General features: G+C 45.1%; 1 protein-coding gene across 1 annotated transcript in view; it reads right to left on the minus strand.

Moving 5' to 3' along the window:
- Positions 1-21,564, minus strand: part of LOC144597082 (uncharacterized) — a 49,787-nt gene that overhangs the window by 18,620 nt on the left and 9,603 nt on the right. The window contains exons 5-8 of the mRNA XM_078405998.1: positions 18,411-18,577; positions 11,911-12,041; positions 10,064-10,230; positions 650-735 (exon numbers count right to left, since the gene is read on the minus strand). Of these exons, the coding sequence (XP_078262124.1) occupies positions 650-735; positions 10,064-10,230; positions 11,911-12,041; positions 18,411-18,577 (551 nt within the window). The remainder of the gene's footprint in view (positions 1-649; positions 736-10,063; positions 10,231-11,910; positions 12,042-18,410; positions 18,578-21,564) is intronic.

Below are 21,564 nucleotides of genomic sequence, written 5' to 3' on the forward strand. Positions count from 1 at the left end.
AGATGAGATGGGATGATTTGCAGATGGGTGGAGAGAGCAACAAAGGAGTGAAGGATCACCACGGGACAATTGGAATGTAGGCTGTGCTTGCACTCAAATTAACCAGATTGTTTTCAAAGGACAGAGCAGCTTTAGCAGACTACTACGTTGAGCTGAGTTTAGTTTATTGTCATGTGTACCGAGGTAGCGTGAAAAGCTTTCATGTATAAATTGCTTGCTTTTATCAACACTGCATCTTTATGCATGCAGATAATACAATTATTAAGGTGTGTCGGAAGGAACTGCAGATGCTGGTTTACACCGAAGATAGATAAAAAATGCTGGAGTAACTCAGCAGGACAGGCAGCATCTCTGGAGAAAACAAATAGGTGATGTTTCGGGTCGAGACCCTTCGTCAGACTGAGAGTTAGTGGAGAGGAAAACTAGAGACATGAAGAGCTACAAAGAACAAATGAATGAAAGGTATGCAAAAGGACAAATCAAAGCCAGCATTGATGATTAAGGAAAGGTGGAGCTCACAATGGTCCATTGTTGGCTGTGGAGAAGGTGATAACGAGTGTATCTAACAATTGAAACAGTGAAACTAAGCAGGACAACGATGAAGCTTCAAATAAATAAGCAGATGGTTTATTTTCCTCAAATAACTAACCTTAGAATCCAATTCAGCCGGTGGCCGGAATGAACACTGCTGTATATGGGTGCCAAGTTCTGACAGTGACATCGCATTTGGACAACCTTGAAAGCGAGAGCAAAACTGTAATCATAGGTTTAGCAAATGGCCTATATAAGCCTGTAAACTGAGAGCATTTGGAAACTGAATGTTCACAAAATAGACCCGCAAGTATTGTGTTCAGTTTTGGTCACCTTGCCATTAAGCTGGAAAGGGTGCAGAGACAATTTACGAGGATGTTGCCAGGACTCAAGGGCCTGAGCTAAAGGGAGAGGTTGGGCAGGCTAGGATTTATATCTCATGGTGCAGGAGAATGAGGGGTGACTTGATGGAGGTGTCTCAAATCATGAGGGGACTAGACACAGAGAATGCACAGAACCCTTTTTTATCAGGGTGGAGGAATCAAGAACCAGAGGGCATAGGTGTTAGAGATAACTTTTACACACAGTGGTTGGTATATGGAATGAGCTGCCAAAGGAGGTAGTTGAAGCAGGTCAACAACTACATTTGGAAGACATTTGGATAGGTAGAGGGATAGGAAAGGTTTAGAGGAATATGGGCCAAATGCACGCATTAGATGGGGCATCTTGGTCGGTGTGGACGAGTTGGATCATAAGACCTGTTTCCATACTACACGATTCTATGACTTTCATGCAAATATTTTCCTTTGTTCATTTGTTCTGTGTACTCAGTGGCAAAATGCATTTCCATATCGAATGATTCCAAACACGTTCACCTCCCTTCATCTGGCCTGGAAGCACAGAATCTTCAGTGGAAGAGGAGAAAACTCTTGCGATTGAGGGAGTGCAGCATGGGTTCATCAGGTTAATTTACGGGATGGCGGAACTGACATATGATGAACAAATGGATCAACTGGGCTTATATTCACTGGAATTTAAAAGGATGCGAGGGGATCTTACAGAAACTTTAAAATTCTTAAAGGATTGGACAGGCTAGATGCAGGAAAAATGTTCCAGATGTTGAGGGCGACCAGAACCAGGGGTCACAGTTTCAGAATAAGGGGGAGGCCAATTAGGACTGAGATGAGGAAAAAAAATTTCAGTCAGAGAGTTGTGAATCTGTGGAATTTTCTGCTATAGAATGCAGTGGAAGCCAATTCACTGGATGTATTCAAAAGATAGTTAGATATAGCTCTTAGGGCTAATGTAATCAAGGGATACGGGGAAAAAGCAGGAACAGGGTACTGATTCTGGATGATCAGCCATGATCATATTGAATTGTGGCTCGAAGGGCCGATTGGCCTACACCTGCACCTAATTTCTAGTTTCCATATTTCTAAAATACAATCATCCCGTGAGAGTCTTATGAACTTCCTTGTCATCCAGTGCCTGAATAGACAATAGACATTAGGTCCAGGAGTAGGCCATTCGGCCCTTCGAGCCAGCTCCACCATTCAATGTGATCATGGCTGATCATTCTCAATCAGTACCCCGTTCCTGACTTCTCCCCATACCCCCTGACTCCGTTATCATTAAGAGCTCTATCTAGCTATTTCTTGAATGCATTCAGAGAATTGGCCTCCACTGCCTTCTGAGGCAGAGAATTCCACAGATTTACAACTCTCTGACTGAAAAAGTTTTTCCTCATCTCCGTTCTAAATAGCCTACCCCTTATTCTTAAACTGTGGCCCCTGGTTCTGGACTCCCCCAACATTGGGAACATGTTTCCTGCCTCTAACGTGTCCAACCCCTTAATAATCTTATATGTTTCGATAAGATCCCCTCTCATCCTTCTAAATTACAGTGTATACAAGCCTAGCCGCTCCAGTCTTTCAACATATGACAGTCCCGCCATCCCGCCTAGTCCCTCTTACAACTCCTCTTGTTATGAAGGACAACATTCCATTGGCTTTCTTCACTGCCTGCTGTACCTGCATGCTTCCTTTCAGTGACTGATGCACTAGGACACCCAGATCTCGTTGTACGTCCCCATTTCCTAACTTGACACCATTCAGATAATAATCTGCCTTCCTATTCTTACCACCAAAGTGGATAACCTCACACTTATCCACATTAAACTGCATCTGCCATGCATCCGCCAACTCACACAACCTGTTCAAGTCACCCTGCAACCTCATAGCATCTTCCTCACAGTTCACACTACTACCCAGCTTTGCATCATCTGCAAATTTGCTAATGGTACTTTTAATCCCTTCATCCAAGTCATTAATGTATATTGTAAATAACTGCGGTCCAAGCACCAAGCCTTGCAGTACCCCACTAGTCACTGCCTGCCGTTCTGAAAGGGACCCATTTATCCCTAATCTTTGCTTTCTGTCTGCCAACCAATTTTCTATCCATGTCAGAACCCTACCTCCAATATCATGTGCTCTAATTTTGCCCACTAATCTCCTATGTGGGACCTTGTCGAAGGCTTTCTGAAAGTCGAGGTATACCACATCCACCGGCTCTCCCCTGTCAATTTTCATAGTTACATCCTCAAAAAATTCCAGAAGATTAGTCAAGCATGATTTCCCCTTCGTAAATCCATGCTGACTCGGAACGATCCTGTTACTGCTATCCAAATCCTCCGCAATTTCGTCTTTTATAATTGACTCCAGCATCTTCCCCACCACTGATGTCAGACTAACTGGTCTATAATTTCCCGTTTTCTCTCTCCCTCCTTTCTTAAAAAGTGGGATAACATTAGCTACCCTCCAATCCACAGGAACTGATCCTGAACCATAACCATAACCATAACCATAACAACACTTTATTGTCACTCGGCACAACACCGAGCGAAATTTCAGCAGTCACACAAAATACAGCAAAAAAGAAAAGAACACAGGACACCCGACCCCAACACAAACATCCATCACAGTGACTCCAAACACCCCCTCACTGTGATGGAGGCAACAAAACTTCCCCTCTCTTCCCCCCGCACCCACGGACAGGCAGCTCGACCCCTACCGAGGCAACCGACACGCACAGCCCCCGCAAGGGGATGGAAGGCCCCGCGGCCGAGCCGCCCCGGGCACCGAAACGTCCCGCGGCCACACCGGGCGATGTTAAGTCCAACGGCCGAGCCGCACCGGGCACTGAAACGTCCCGCGGCCGAACAGCGCTGACGATGTTAAGTCCAGCGGCCAAGCCGCACCGGGCACTGAAACGTCCCGCGGCCACACCGGGCGATGTTAAGTCCAGCGGCCAAGCCGCACCGGGCATTGAAACGTCCCGCGGCCGAGCCGCACCGGGCACTGAAACGTCCCGCGGCCACACCGGGCACTGAAACGTCCCGCGGCCACACCGGGCGATGTTAAGTCCAGCGGCCAAGCCGCAACGGGCACTGAAACGTCCCGCGGCCGAGCCACACCGGGCACTGAAACGTCCCGCGGCCGCACCGGGCGATGTTAAGTCCAGCGGCCGAGCCGCACCGGGCACTGAAACGTCCCGCGGCCTAGCTGCGCCGGCAATGTTAAGGCCCGCAGCCGAGCCGCGCCCCGGGGAAGAGACCTAATAAAATAAAGGTTTCCCCCCGCCCCACCCCCCCACCCCACCCCACACCCCCACCACACACCCCCACCACACATACACAGCCAAAAACAGAAACAAAAACCATCCCAACACCGACACAAACAAAAAAAAAAGAAAAAAAGACAACAGACTGCCAGAGAGCCGCAGCCGTTAGGCGCAGCCAACTCCTCCCACCTATAGAACATTGGAAAATGATCACCAATGCGTCCACGATTTCTAGAGCCACCTCCTTAAGTACCCTGGGATGCAGACTATCAAGCCCTGGGGATTTATCAGCCTTCAGTCCCATCACTCTACCCAACACCATTTCCTGCCTAATGTGAATTTCCTTCAGTTCCTCCGTCACCCTAGGATGCCTGGCCACCAGAACATCTGGGAGATTGTTTGTATCTTCCTTAGTGAAGACAGATCCAAAGTACCAGTTCAACTCGTCTGCCATTTCCTTGTTCTCCATAATAAATTCCCCTGCTTTAGTCTTCAAGGGACCCACATTGGCCTTGACTATTGTTTTCCTCTTCACATACCTAAAACAGCTTTTACTATCCTCCTTTATATTATTGGCTAGTTTACCCTCGTACCTCATCTTTTCTCCCCGTATTGCCTTTTTAGTCATCTTCTGTTGCTCTTTAAAAGAGTCCCAATCCTCTGGCTTCCCACTCTTCTTTGCTATGTTATACTTCTTCTCTTTTATTTTTATGCTGTCCTTGACTTCCCTTATCAGCCACGGGTGCCTCTTACTCCCCTTGGAATCTTTCCTCCTCTTTGGGATAAATTGATCCTGCAACTTCTGCATTATTCCCAGGAATACCTGCCAGTGCTGTTCAGAATAGATTCAGCTCAAGCCACGTGTCCACTATCCACGATCCATGAAATGACAATTGGCAATGGGAATATAAAGAAATGAAAGATGAAAATGTGCATAAACCAAGTGAAATTGGGAAAAATTGGGAAAATCATCTGCAGTGAACAGGGGGTCAAACAATTTTATTTATTACTATTTACTGAGAATCTAGGAGAGATCTTTCATTGTAGTATCCCTCTTTATCTTGCTATTTTTTAATGAAAGCATTTGAAATGAAATGTGATGAAAAATTTGCTGAAGGAATGCTGCTAATCAAATAATATGTTACTGTGAGTGATATCTCTGAGCTGTTTGGGATAAAAAAATGGAAGCAAATTTGTGCAAGGCAGAAAATCTATTTTAATTATTTTAAAACCAAGTGGTTTCTGAACCTACTTTAATTAAAATAAGACTATTGTGCTTTTACTCAGTCAGAACAAATAACTGGGTTCCCACTAAACATTTCTGGAAATCAATGTAGTTTGAAAATATCACAACCTCCAGTTGAATTGATTGATCAATTGAAAGATACAGTGTGGAAACAGGCCGTTCAGTTCACCGAGCCACGCCGACCATTGATCACCCATTCACACTAGTTCTGTGTTATCCCACTTTCTACAAACTACCTACACTCTCGGGGCAATTTACAGAGGGTCAATTAACCCACAAACCCGCACGTCTTATGGATGTGGGGAGGAAACTGAAGCACCCGGAGGGAACCCACGTGATCACAAGGAGAACGTGCACGCAGACAGCACCTGAGGTCAGGATTGAATCTGAGTCTCTGGTGCTGTGAGGCAGCAGCTCTACCAGCTGCACCACTGTGCTGCCCCCTTATTTGTAAAAGTATTCTGCTTGGAAGATGTCATCCATTTTGTTTGTGCCTTGACAATAGACAATAGGTGCAGGAGGAGGCCATTCGGCCCTTCGAGCCAGCACCACCATTTAATGTGATCATGGCTGATCATTCTCAATCAGTACCCCGTTCCTGCCTTCTCCCCATACCCCCTGACTCCACTATCCTTAAGAGCTCTATCAAGCTCTCTCTTCAATGCATTCAGAGAATTGGCCTCCACTGCCTTCTGAGGCAATGAATTCCACAGATTTACAACTCTCTGACTGAAAAAGTTTTTCCTCATCTCCGTTCTAATTTTCCTTGATAATCTTCCTGAAATTTATTTAAGCAGCTCATTGGTGTACATCATTAAGTCATGCATCACTTCATAAGTAAGACATTTTAATTACTAGGTATGCATACACCGATGAGCCAAAACATTATGACCCAATGTGCTGTTGGTCCTCCGTGTGCCGCCAAAACAGCGCCGACCCGCCGAGGCATGGACTCTACAAGACCCCTGAAGGTGTCCTGTGGTATTTGGCACCAAAACATTAGCAACAGATCCTTTAGCAGCACCCCAAAGTCTTGATGTTTCAGAAATGCTCTGACCCAGTCGTCTGGTCTTAACAATTTGGCCCTTGTCAAAGTCGCTCAGGTCTTTACTCCTGCCCATTTCTCCTGCATCCAACACATCAACTTCACTAACTGGCTGTTCACTTGCTGCCTAATATATCCCACCCCTTGACAGGTGCCATTGTAACAAGATATTCAATGTTATTCACTTCACCTGTCAGTGGTCATAATGTTTTGGCTGTTTGGTGTATATCAACATTTCGATATTTTAAGCCTTTGACATGATTTAGAATTAAGAACAAAATAAAAAGCTAATGATGAGTCCTGTAAGTTATATTATTTCTCAGCGTATACTTGGTTTCATTTTGGTCAACTAGTTAGGATTTTAATTAATGACCCAGTCTTTTATTGCAAATGTTTGGCCACATACTGTGTATAGTTGTAACTAATCAAACCAAATACGTTAGAATATATACACGGTAGAAGCAATGTTAAACTTTCTCCTGCCTTAGATGTCTTGAACAAAAGAGATGAGAAGCAGCTACTTTCCTGCACCACCCCCACATTCCCTTGATTCCCTTAATATCTAAAGACATATTGTCTGCTGTCTTGAAAATGTTGAACAATTGAGGTTCTGATCCCTCTTCTCCCCTCTCCCATCAGGCGAGAGGTGCAGAAGTGTGAAAACTCATACCTCCAGATTCAGGGACAGTTTCTTCCCAACAACAGACTCACTATCACTAACTAAAGAGCAGTCCTGACCTACCATCTACCTCATTAGGGACCCTCAGACTATATTTAATTGAACCTTACTGGACTTTATCTTGCACTAAACATTATTCCCTTTATCCTACACTGTAGACAGCTTGTTGGCAATCATGTATAGTCTTTCCGCTGACTGGATAGCATTTAACGAAAAGCTTTTCACTGTATCTTGGTACACGTGACAATAAACTAAACAAGGAAGCATGCAGGTACAGCAGGCAGTGAAGAAAGCCAATGGAATGTTGGTCTTCATAACAAGAGGAGTTGAGTATAGGAGCAAAGCGGTCCTTCTACAGTTGTACAGGGCCCTAGTGAGACCGCACCTGGAGTACTGTGTGCAGTTTTGGTCTCCAAATTTGAGGAAGGATATTCTTGCTATTGAGGGCGTGCAGCGTAGGTTTACTAGGTTAATTCCCGGAATGGCGGGACTGTCGTATGTTGAAAGACTGGAGTGGCTCGGCTTGTATACACTGGAATTTAGAAGGATGAGAGGGGATCTTATCGAAACATATAAGATTATTAAGGGGTTGGACACGTTAGAGGCAGGAAACATGTTCCCAATGTTGGGGGAGTCCAGAACCAGGGGCCACAGTTTAAGAATAAGGGGTAGGGCATTTAGAACGGAAATAAGGAAAAACATTTTCAATCAGAGTTATAAATCGGTGGAATTCACTGCCTCAGAAGGCAGTGGAGGCCAAGTCTCTGAATGCAATCAAGAGAGAGCTAGATAGAGCTCTTAAGGATCGCGGAGTCAGGGGGTATGGGGAGAAGGCAGGAACGGGCTACTGATTGAGATTGATCAGCCATGATCACATTGAATGATGGTGCTGGCTTGAAGGGCCGAATGGCCTACTCCTGCACCTATTGTCTATTGTCTAAGTGCATTCCAAACTTTTAGCCTGATATCACTCCCTAAATACCAAGATTCCAGACACAAAATTGATCGGGTGCTCTACAACAATGCATGTGAGATGACTGCACTGACTCCATAGAGAGGGATACATCATAAGGAGGTCTCAGAGGTTACTCTGAATTGTAGCATGCCAGCCTTGTATGTCAAAAGTTCTTGCTTGTGTTGCTAAAATGCCTCTTCAAACTGTAGAGACCAAATCCACATAGCCGAAGATAAACACAAAAAGCTGGAGTAACTCAGTGGGCCAGGCAGCGTCTCCGGAGAGAAGGAATAGGTGACGTTTCGGGTCTTGGCGCTTCTTCAGACTGCACGTCACCCATTCCTTCTCTCCAGAGATGCTGCCTGGCCCGCTGAGTTACTCCAGCTTTTTGGATCTGTTTCCGGTTTAAACCAGCATCTGCAGTTCCTTCCTACACAAATCTACATGGCCTCTGCTTGCAATATCTCATGTGGCGACTCTGGCGAAGTTGAATGGTTGGCGGGGGGCATCCATAATAATTCAACGAACCAAGTATGACCTGAGCTTTGTCAAGTTGGAGATTTTCTCTTTTTTGTGGCAATATGAGGTGGGAAGAGGGGAAAGATTTAATGGGAACCTGAGGGGTATCTTTTTTTACACAAAGGGTGGTGGGTGTATGGAACAAGCTGCCTGCCGGAGGGGGTAGTTGAGGCAGGTATTATCATAACATTTAAGAGACATGGACAGAAAAGGTTTAGAGGGTTATGGGTCAAGCACGGCCATGTGGGACTTGTGTAGATGGGGCATGTTGGTCGGTGTGGGCCGAAGGGCCTGTTTCCACGCTGTTTGACTCTATGACTTACAACCACTGAGTATGCAAGACAATAGACAATAGGTGCAGGAGGAGGCCATTCGGCCCTTCGAGCCAGCACCGCCATTCAATGTGATCATGGCTGATCATTCTCAATCAGTACCCCGTTCCTGTCTTCTCCCCATACCCCCTGACTCCGCTATCCTTAAGAGCTCGATCTAGCTCTCTCTTGAATGCATTCAGAGAATTGGCCTCCACTGCCTTATGAGGCAGAGAATTCCACAGATTCACAACTCTCTGACTGAAAAAGTTTTTCCTCATCTCCGTTCTAAATGGCCTACCCCTTATTCTTGAACTGTGGCCCCTGGTTTTGGACTCCCCCAACATTGGGAACATGTTTCCTGCCTCTAATGTGTCCAACCCCTTAATAATCTTATACGTTTCGAAAGATCTCCTCTCATCCTTCTAAATTCCAGTGTATACAAGCCTAGTCGCTCCAGTCTTTCAACATATGATAGTCCCGCCATTCCGGGAATTAACCTAGTAAACCTACGCTGCACGCCCTGAATAGCAAGAATATCCTTCCTCAAATTTGGAGACCAAAACTGCACACAATACTCCAGGTGCGGTCTCACTAGGGCCCTGTACAACTGCAGAAGGACATCTTTGCTCCTATACTCAACTCCCCTTGTTATGCAGGCCAACATTCCATTGGCTTTCTTCACTGCCTGCTGTACCTGCATGCTTCCTTTCAGTGACTGATGCACTAGGACACCCAGATCTCGTTGTACGTCCCCTGTTCCTAACTTGACACCATTCAGATAATACTCTGCCTTCCTATTCTTACCACCAAAGTGGATAACCTCATACTTATCCACATTAAACTGCATCTGCCATGCATCCGCCCACTCACACAACCTGTCCAAGTCACCCTGCAATCTCATAGCATTATTCTCACAGTTCACACTACCACCCAGCTTTGTATCATCTGCAAGGCAGTCTACATATTCTGATCTGAGTTGAGTGTCAGCTTCCCAGAGATTATTTCAAGTTTGTTACAACGGAATTAAAACTATAAGTAGAAAATTGGAGGAATGTATTATGCAGAAATTATTAAGTGAATAACTTGGTTAAGATATTCTATTTTAATTTAAAACTTGAACATTTTTGGAAAATATTGCCAAGAAGATTAAGTGTACCTCGATATCTGAAGCAACAATAAATAGTGGCAGCCAACATTTTTCTGTCCAAGTCGTATTCTGGGACATACCAATCTTGATCAAAGGGAGTTTCATCGATAGGATCACACATTGTCTTTCGAGTGAGGAATTTAACACTTGATTCTGAGAAAATGTGCTTGTGATCACTTTGCAATAAGAAACAATAACATGAATTAAAATGTTGAACAATCATGATCATTGCATAAACAGCAGAGCAACATTGTGGAAGCAGCTTACAACTGATTAGGATACACGATCTAGTCCGAGCTTCAGCTTTCTTTTGCTCTTGGTAGAAACCTAAGCTTCAAAGGACTGGGAAAAAAGAGGCGGGAGCAGGACAAAACCAGAGAAGTGATAGGTGGATACAGGTGAGGGGGGTGGGATGGGGATTGATTGGCAGAGATGGGTGGAGTTAGTGGCAAAGGCTTGAGATGAAAAGGGTGTCAGCTGTAGTTAGGAGTTTGGGACTCAACAAGAGTGGATAAGGGACAACCAGTGAGTGGATAAGGGACAACCAGTCGATGGGTTATATCTTGACTTTCAGAAGGCTTTCGGCAAGGTCCCACATAGGAGATTGGTGTACAAACTTAAAGCACACGGTATTGAGGGTTAAGTGTTGAGGTGGATAGAAAATTGGTTGGCGGACAGGAAGCAAAGAGTAGGAATAAACGGGTCCTTTTCGGAATGGCAGGCAGTGACTAGTGGGGTACCGCAAGGCTCAGTGCTGGGACCCCAGTTATTTACAGTGTATATTAATGATTTGGACGAGGGAATTGAATGCAACATCTCTAAGTTTGCGGATGACACGAAGTTGGGTGGCAGTGTTAGCTGCGAGGAGGATGCTAGGAGGCTGCAGAGTGACTTGGATAGATTAGGAGAGTGGGCAAATGCATGGCAGATGCAATATAATGTGGATAAATGTGAGGTTATCCACTTTGGCGGCAAGAACAGGAAAGCAGAGTATTACCTGAATGGTGACCGATTGGGAGAAGGGGAGATGCAATGTGACCTGGGTGTCATGGTGCACCAGTCATTGAAAGCAAGCATGCAGGTGCAGCAGGCAGTGAAGAAAGCGAATGGTATGTTGGCATTCATAGCAAGAGGATTTGAGTTTAGGAGCAGGGAGGTTCTGCTGCAGTTGTACAGGGCCTTGGTGAGACCGCACCTGGAGTATTGTGTGCAGTTTTGGTCTCCTAACCTGAGGAAAGACGTTCTTGCCTTAGAGGGAGTACAGAGAAGGTTCACCAGATTGATCCCTGGGATGGCGGGACTTACATATGAGGAAAGACTGGATAGACTGGGCTTGTACTCGCTGGAATTTAGAAGACTGAGGGGGGATCTTATAGAAACATATAAAATTCTTAAGGGGTTGGAGAGGCTAGATGCGGGAAGATTGTTCCCGATGTTGGGGGAGTCCAGAACCAGGGGTCACAGCTTAAGGATAAGGGGGAAGTCTTTTAGGACCGAGATGAGAAAACATTTCTTCACACAGAGAGTGGTGAGTCTGTGGAATTCTCTGCCACAGAAGGTAGTTGAGGCCAGTTCATTGGCTATATTTAAGAGGGAGTTAGATGTGGCCCTTTTTGCTAAAGGGATCAGGGGGTATGGAGAGAAGGCAGGTACAGGCTACTGAGCTGGATGATCAGCCATGATCATATTGAATGGCGGTGCAGGCTCGAAGGGCCGAATGGCCTACTCCTGCACCTATTTTCTATGTTTCTATGTTTCTATGGTTGAACGCCAGAAGAAATCACTCAGTTCTTTCGTTGTGGTAGTGGAAGAAAGAACATTCATTTGAGTCAGTAGGTTCAAGAAAAGGTACTTACCTTCCTTTGATAGAGACTGGCTGGTAGAAAGCCTTGAGGATTATAGGGCACTCAAAGTCAGTAGCATCACTTGAATGCGCAAAAGTGATGGACCATGGAAAGCGAGTGTGAACAACAATAATCCGATATATCTATGCAGGAAAGTTTCAAAATTATCAATATTATCAAAATATTATTAGTCAATAATGTCAAAACCCTTATTATCTGACGAATGCAGTGAAGGATTCTGATCAGTTCATAAGTTATAGTAGAATTAGGCCATTCAACCCACCAAGTCTATTCAATCATGGCTGATCTATCTCTCCCTCCTAACCCCATTCTCCTGCCTTCTCCCCATAACCCCCGACACCCATACTAATCAATAATCTACCTAACTCTGCCTTAAAAATATCCACTGACTTGGCCTCCACAGCATTCTGCGGCAGTGAATTCCACAGATTCACCACCCTCTGACTAAAGAAATTCCCCCTCATCTCCTTCCTAAAGGAACGTCCTTTAATTCTGAGGCTATGACCTCTGGTCTTAGACTCTCCCACTAGTGGAAACATCCTCTCCACATCCACATTCCACCGTCACGGTGGCGCAGCGGTAGAGTTGCCCCCTTACAGCGAACTCAGGTTCGATCCTGACTACGGTCGGCGTCTGTACAGAGTTTGTACGTTTTCCCCGTGACCTGCATGGGTTTTCCCCGAGATCTTCGGTTTCCTCCCACACTCCAAAGACGTACAGGTATGTAGGTTAATTGACTGGGTAAAATGTAAAAAATTGTCCCTAGTGTGTGTAGGATAGTGTTAATGTGCGGGGATCGCGGGGCAGCGCGGACTCGGTGGGCCGAAGGGCCTGCTTCCGCGCTATATCTCTAAATCTAAATCTAAAAAATCTAAATCTAAAATGGTGGTTCTAATTTAACACCAGAACAAATAGTTCATGTTTGTCATTATTGACTCCTTTCAAATTGCACACTTGAAGGATGTCACATCTTCCAATGGTTAGGGTGGCGCTCTTCCCATTACAGAACCTTTGTGCAATCACCATTTGCATTTAAATAGAGTTTTAACATCAGTGGCATCCAACTTAATTGGATGGGGCAGGAGGTGGAAAGTTAATTGTGATTTAAATCAATGTTAATTACAAGAGAAAAATTACATTACAGCTAAATCTTTCACAACCTCAGCATGCCACAACATTTTTCATGGAAAATGAAGCTCATTTAAAGTTGAGATTCAGTTCAGTACGGCAAAAGCAACACATCAATTTATGACCAAAAAAGGAGTAACACATCAATTAATGACTTAGATGAAGGGATTAGAAGTACCATTAGCAAATTTGCAGATGATACAAAGCTGGGTGTCAGTGTGAACTGTGAGGAAGATGCTATGAGGTTGCAGGGTGACTTGGACAGGTTGTGTGAGTGGGCGGATGCATGGCAGATGCAGTTTAATGTGGATAAGTGTGAGGTTATCCACTTTGGTGGTAAGAATAGGAAGGCAGATTATTATCTGAATGGTGTCAAGTTAGGAAAAGGGGACGTACAACGAGATCTGGGTGTCCTAGTGCATCAGTCACTGAAAGGAAGCATGCAGGTACAGCAGGCAGTGAAGAAAGCCAATGGAATGTTGGCCTTCATAACAAGAGGAGTTGAGTATAGGAGCAAAGAGGTCCTTCTGCAGTTGTACAGGGCCCTAGTGAGACTGCACCTGGAGTACTGTGTGCAGTTTTGGTCTCCAAATTTGAGGAAGGATATTCTTGCTATTGAGGGCGTGCAGCTTAGGTTTACTAGGTTAATTCCAGGAATGGCGGGACTGTCATACATTGGAAGACTGGAGCGACTAGGCTTGTATACAGGGCCGTTTTTACAGCATTATGGGCCCCCGGGCAAAGCAGTGTACTGGGGCCCCTACCATTACTCTCGCCACCCCCCTTTCCCTACCAGCCCCCCCCTGTCGTGCCGGCGAAAAGCACTTACCGAAAAGCACTTAACGATGGACTTAGGGTGCTACATTGTTGCGAAAAGCACTTACAGATCGCTGTGAGAAGCACTTAGGGACCGAAAATGTTGCGAAAAAAGCACTTATTGAACCTACATTTTTAAAGTAGTATTTATTTATTGCAAGTCACTTAACATACACAGATCAGCATGGGGCCCCTATGCTCGTGGGGCCCCGGGCAAGTGCCCATCAGGCCCATGCGTTAAGACGGCCCTGCTTGTATACACTGGAATTTAGAAGGATAAGAGGGGATCTTATCGAAACATATAAGATTATTAAGGGGTTGGACACGTTAGAGGCAGGAAACATGTTCCCAATGTTGGGGGAGTCCAGAACAAGGGGCCACAGTTTAAGAATAAGGGGTAGGCCATTTAGAACTGAGATGAGGAAAAACATTTTCAGTCAGAGAGTTGTGAATCTGTGGAATTCTCTGCCTCAGAAGGCAGTGGAGGCCAATTCTCTGAATGCATTCAAGAGAGAGCTAGATAGAGCCCTTAAGGATAGCGGAGTCAGGGGGTATGGGGAGAGAGCAGGAACGGGGTACTGATTGAGAATGATCAGCCATGATCACATTGAATGGTGGTGCTGGCTTGAAGGGCTGAACGTTCTACTCCTGCACCTATTGTCTATTGTTCAACAGCATTATGGGCTGTCTGTGCAGGTAAATGAATGTCTAGATGAAGGGTCCCAATCTAAAACGTCGACTGAGACACCAGAAACTTAAAACTGAGGTGAGAAGGAACTTTTTCACCCAGAGAGTAGTGAATTTGTGGAATTCTCTGCCACAGAGGGCAGTGGAGGCCAAATCACTGGATGGATTTAAGAGTTAGATAGAGCTCTAGGGGCCAGTGGAATCAAGGGATATGGGGAGAAGGCAGGTACGGGTTATTGATTGTGGATGATCAGCCATGATCACATTGAATGGCGGTGCTGGCTCGAAGGGCCAAATGGCCTCCACCTGCACCTATTTTCTATGTTTCTATGTTTCTAAACTACAGACTCCTTTTCACCTCCAGCATTTGTCACTTACTCCATCTTTCTGCCAATCATCTTCCCTCATCTGTGTACACCTATCACGTGTCTCGTTCATCTGATCCCCCCCTTCTCCATCAGTCTATAGAAAGGTCCGACTGAAAACTTTGTCCGTCCATTCCCTCCAGAGCTGCTGCCTGACCTGCTGAGTTCTTCCATCATTTTTAAATTCTCGTCTAGATTCCAACATCTGCAATTCCTTGTGTCTCAATATTATAATAACAGGTAGTTTTGATGTTGCTGTTTTAAGGACAAATATTGCCCAGAACACTGGGGAAAAAAATCCCTACCTGTGTCCAAGATGCCTCACATGCACTTCGTCTTCTCAATGACTTTGTTTTCCAGGCCTCCACTCCCTCATCTTTTCTATGGATGTCCAGTCACTCTACACCTCCACCCCCCACCTGGAGGGTCTTATAGCCCTCTGTTTCTTCCTCGACCCACAGAACCAGCCAATTTCCATTTACCAATGCTCTCCTCCGCCTAGCAGACCTGGTCCTCACCCTCAACAACTTCTCCTTCGACTCCTCGCACTTCCTCCAAATCTAAGGCGTAGCTACGGGCACTCGCATGGGTCCTAGCAATGCCTGCCTCTTTGTAGGGTATGTCGAACAATCCTTGTTCCAGGCCTATCCCCAAACTCTACCTCCACTACATTGACGACTGCATTGGTGCTACCTCCTGCACCCATGCAGAACTCACTGACTTCATCAACTTCACCCCTAATTTCCATCCTGCTCTCAAATTTACTTGGACCATCTCCTACATCTCCCTATCGTTTCTAGATTTCACCGTCCCCATCACGGGAAACAGACTATTGACCGACATCTACTACAAACCTACTGACTCCCATAGCTACCTTGACTACACTTCTTCCCACCTTGCTTCCTGTAAAGACTCTATCCCCTTCTTTGCCCCAGTTCTTCCTTGCTACATTTGTCTTCTCACTGCATTTACAACCTACAAGTCTAGATAGTATACTGCAGTATAGTGGAAAGTCATATCCAAGGGGTGCTGTGTGGGATTCCATTTCAGTTATGGCCAAACTACTTAGCAATGTTATTCTCTCGCACATGATGTAGTGGAAAAGCTTTTGTATGAGAAAACCGCATAAAGCGTTTTGGATGTGAACCAATATCTCCCCCTGAAACCCAACAACCGGTCAAGTTTAATCAGCCTCATGCACTGCCTTGATGACATAACATGGTGGATGGCACAGAACTTCCTTCAGTTAAACGAGAGCAAGTGTGAGGTCATCCTATTCGCCCCCCCCCCACCACCCCCCGACTCCATCAAAACGACAACAGGCAGCCTTGGAAGGCATCCACCCTAGTCAAACCTCATGTCAACAACCTTGGCATATTGGACTCCGCTTTTAAGTTTGACAAGCAAGACAACTCTGTGGTAAAAGCGTTTCTTCCAGCTTCGAACCACAGCTAAAATCAAACCATTCCTCCAATTTGACGATCTAGAAATAAATGATCCACGCATTCATTTCCTCCTGCCTAGACTACTGCAACTCCCTATACACTGGGATCAGCCAATCATCTCTGTCCCGCCTGTAATTGGTCCAAAACGCCGCAGCGAGACTCCTGACGGGTACCCGTAAAAGGGACCACATCACCCCGATTCTGGCCTCTCTCCACTGGCTCCCAGTACGGGACAGAATCGATTTCAAGCACCTCCTATTCACATACAAAGCCCTAAACGGGCTTGCCCCCCCCCCCCCCATATCAAAAATCTTCCAACCCACGACTCAAACGCCAGGTCCCTCAGGTCGGCCGACTTGGGGCTACTGACTGTCCTGCGGTCTAGGGGTGACCGCGCTTTTGCAGTTGCAGCTCCTAGACTGTGGAACAGCATCCCTCTCCCCATCAGAACTGCCCCTTCCATCGACTCCTTTAAGTCCAGGCTCAAAACCTACTTCTATTCCCTAGCGTTTGAGGCTCTCTGAGGGGGCGCTGTGAACTGTTTATGTCTGTGTTGTTAGGTTTATGTTCTATTGTATGTTCTTTTTTAGTACCTGCACTGATGTACAGCACTTTGGTCAACGTGGGTTGTGTTTAAACGTTTAAATAAAATTGACTTGACTTGACTTGACTTCTTCTGAAAGAGGAATCAGGAGTGATTAGGTTTAGAGAGGGAGAGAATAGTGGGAAGAGGAGAATGGGAGCAGGAAAGATGATCACAATGAGGTAGGGGGAGAAGGGATTGGAGACAATTGAAGGAGGGATGTTGCGGTGCACAATATGGTTGGTCTTTTAGTTTAGTTTAGAGATACAGATGTGCAAACAGGCCCTTCGGCCCACCGAGTTCGCACCGACCAGTGAATCCCGCAAATTAACATTATCCTACTCACATTAGAGACAATTTACAATTACACCAAGCCATTTAACTTACAAACCTGTACGTCTTTGTTATGTGAGAGGAAACCGGAGCCCCCAGAGAAAACCTACAAGGTCACAGGGAGGACGTGTGGCAGTACAGCCAGCACCGGTAGTCAGGATCGAACCCGGGTCTCAGGCAGCAACTACCGCTGTACCACTGTGTCCCCCTTCTTCAGGCCGATCTGCCTGCCAATCAAGCCCCAACCCTGACTTGTATCCACCTATCACTTGCTGGGCTTTGTCCCGCCCCCACCTCCCTTTCCCAGGTTTCTTCCCCCCCGCCCCCTTTCCAATTGGTGTGACAAAAGATCCCGATTTCTGTCCATTCCCTCCACAGATCCTGCCTGACTCGCTGAAACATAGAAACATAGAAAATAGGTGCAGGAGTAGGCCATTCGGCCCTTCGAACCTGCACCGCCATTAAATATGATCATGGCTGATCATCCAACTCAGTATCATGTACCTGCATTCTCTCCATACCCCCTGATACCTTTAGCCACAAGGGCCACATCTAACTCCCTCTTAAATATATCCAATGAACTGGCCTCAACTACCTTCTGTGGCAGAGAATTCCACAGATTCACCACTCTCTGTGTGAAAAAAAACGTTCTCATCTCGGTCCTAAAAGACTTCCCCCTTATCCTTAAACTGTGACCCCTTATTCTGGACTTCCCCAACATCGGAAACAATCTTCCTGCATCTAGCCTGTCCAACCGTTTAAGAATTTTGTAAGTTTCTATAAGATCCCCCCTCAATCTTCTAAATTCCAGCGAGTACAAGCCGAGTCTATCCAGTCTTCATATGAAAGTCCTGCCATCCCAGGAATCAATCTGGTGAACCTTCTCTGTACTCCCTCTATGGCAAGAATGTCTTTCCTCAGATTAGGAGACCAACATTGTGTTTTGCACAGGGGAACCCTGGTGGAGATTAATTACCAGCACTGACCTGCTGTGCTAAATGGGCTGCTTCGGCAGAGTGATTATTAAATAATAGTTTTTACTTTATTTTGTAAACCGATTTCAAATACTTTTAAATTGCAAGAAAATAAACAGATTCAATGAAACTTTAATGAAATAGAACAGTTGCATTCTACCTGGGATTGAGTGCCATTTGCTGATGTAACATTCACTTCGACTTTGGTATTTCCCATTAATAGCTTCACTGGGGCACTGACATCTGACCCATTAGTAGTAACTTTCATTTTATTGTCCGGCACTGTTGGCTGAACAATTATAGAGGTCATATGGAATGGTGCTGAACCTAATACATGAATACAAGAGAATATATTTTAATATTTGGAATCATCTTTGACGTGCACTGAATAATAGTTTCATAGTTTTATGTTTACCACAGTTTCAATATGGTGTTGGCACTACCATATTGGCTTAACTTTCAAATTTTATTTCTAAATAATGTCACCCTACACATTCTACGGACTATCATGAACTTAAGTGAACATATGGATAATTAGAATACAATCACAAAACGTCCTTGATCCAACACCCTACAATTGATCGTCCCAACCACGTCACAGAATCGTACATCCCAACTTGTCCATGACGACTAAGATGTCTACCTGAGCAGGTTCCATTTACCTGCATTTGGCCCATATCCCGAAGTTCATAAGTGATAGGAAGAGAATTAAATCATTCCACCCATCAAGTCTACTCCACCATTCAATCATGGCTGATCTATCTCTCCCTCTCTAGGCCTCTCCTATCCACTGAACAAATATTTGTCACAATTGTACCCGCATCTAGTTTTCTCCGACAACTCGTTGCAAATAATCACCAACCTTTCCTATCCGAGTAAAGTCGGAGAGAAAAATTGTTTGTCTTTAATTTCAATGTAAGATTTACAACATCAAATATAGATGTAAAGGTAGGTTTGGGAGGAGATTTTGGCACTACCATATTTGCTTGACTTTCAAATTTTATTTCCAAATAATGTTTAGCTGCAGGATGAAATGTTTGGTTAATTATATCCAATTAACACCTTAATGTTAAAATGGTTCTGGCAAGAGATTTTAAAATAAAAAACACCTAATGTTGAGAAGGTAGCACTGTAGTTTAGTTTGGAGATACAGTGTGGAAACAGGCTCTTCGGCCCACTGAGTCGGCGCTGAGAAGCAATCTCCCGTACACTCGTTCTGTACCACACACTGGAGCCAATTTACAGAAGCCAATTAACCTACCATCCTGCACGCCTTTGGAATCTGGAGCACCTGGAGAAAAGACTGGAGCGGCTAGGCTTGTATACACTGGAATTTAGAAGGATGAGAGGAGATCTTATCGAAACATATAAGATTATTAAGGGGTTGGACACGTTAGAGGCAGGAAACATGTTCCCAATGTTGGGGGAAACAAGGGGCCACAGTTTAAGAATAAGGGGTAGGCCATTTAGAACGGAGATGAGGAAAAACTTTTTCAGTCAGAGTTGTAAATCTGTGGAATTCACTGCCTCGGAAGGCAGTGGAGGCCAATTCTCTGAATGCATTCAAGAGAGAGCTAGATAGAGCTCTTAAGGATAGCGGAGTCAGGGGGTATGGGGAGAAGGCAGGGACGGGGTGCTGATTGAGAATGATCAGCCATGATCACATTGAATGGTGGTGCTGACTCGAAGGGCCGAATGGCCTACTCCTGCACCTATTGTCTATTGTCATAAAACCCACGAGGTCACAGGAAGAACATGCAAACACTGTACAGGCGTGCACCTGTAATCAGGATCAAACTCGGGTCTCTGGCCCTGTAAGTCGGCAGCTCCACTGCTGTGCCACTGTGCCGCCCCATGTTCTTTAAAATGTTTATTTAATTTAAAATTTATTACGCTTGCTCTGCGGATCACGCTGTAGGAAGAATGTGGTCGTGCTGGAGAGAGGGCAGAGGAGCTTCAGCAGAATGGTCATAAGGTCATAGGAATAGGAGTAGAAGTAGGCCATTCGGCCCATCAAGGTCATAGGAATAGGAGTAGAAGTAGGCCATTCTATCACGGCTGATCTATCTCTCCCTCCTAACCTCATTCTCCTGCCTTCTCCCCATAACACCCAGACACCTGTAATAATCAAAAATCTATCTATCTCTGCCTTAAAAATATCCACTGACTTAGACTCCAGACTTCTGTGGCAAAGAATTCCACAGATTCACCATCCTCCGACTAAATACATATCTCCTTCCTAAAAGAACGTCCTTTAATTCTGAGGATAAGACCTCTGGTCCTAGACTCTCCCACGAGTGGAAACATCCTCTCCACATCCATTGTATCCAAGCCTTTCACTATTCTGTACGTTTCAATGAGGTCCCCCCCTCATTCTTCTAAACTCCAGCGAGTATAGGCCCAGTGCCCACAAATGCTCATCATGTTGCCTGGATCAGGACTTCAGAAGTTGGATAGGCAAGGTTTGTTTTTCCAGGAATGGAACAGTCATTGGGTTGGACTTTTGGAGCTATCTGATATTTCATGAGGCATAGATAGGGAAGATAGTCAGAATCTTCACATGGTAGGAAAGGCATAGCTTAAAGGTGGAGTTTTTAAAAGGATTGGTCATAAGGAATAGGGCTAGAATTAGGCCATTCGGCCCTTCAAGTCTACTCCGCCATTCAATCATGGCTGATCTATCTCTCCCTCCTAACCCCTAGGATTTGAGGGAAAACTTTTATATTCAGTGGTTTATATTGAGAACTCGGTACTAAATCAGGTGTGGAGTCAGATACCATGTTTAAGAGACATTGAGATAGGCAAGCATAGGATACATAGAAACATAGAAAAATAGGTGCAGGATTAGGCCATTCGAGCCAGCACCGCCATTCAATATGATCATGGTTGATCATCTAAAATCAGTACCTTCTTTTTCCCCTTATTACTTGATTCCGTTAGCCCTAAGAGCTAAATCTATCTCTCTCACTTGACTAGACTGTACAAGGTGCTGGTAAAGCACATTTGAAGTGCTGTTTACAATTCTGGTGTCCTGCTAGGAAAGGATATCATTCAACTGGAAAGTATGCAATAATGATTTACAAGGATGTTAACGGGTCTGGATGGTTTGATTTATAAGGAGAGACTGGGTCTTGTTTCCCTGGAACTTCGGAGACTGAGGGATTACCTTATAGAGGTTTATAAAATCACGAGGGGCATAGATAAGGTGAATAGTCAGTCTTTTCCCCCAAGTAAGGCAGGCTAAAACTAGAAGGCACAATTTTAAAGGATCATGAGAAGCAACTTTTTCCACGCGGAGGTGATGGCTACATGGA

Source organism: Rhinoraja longicauda, chromosome 9, assembly GCF_053455715.1.
Source record: "Rhinoraja longicauda isolate Sanriku21f chromosome 9, sRhiLon1.1, whole genome shotgun sequence".
NCBI lineage: Eukaryota > Metazoa > Chordata > Chondrichthyes > Rajiformes > Arhynchobatidae > Rhinoraja > Rhinoraja longicauda.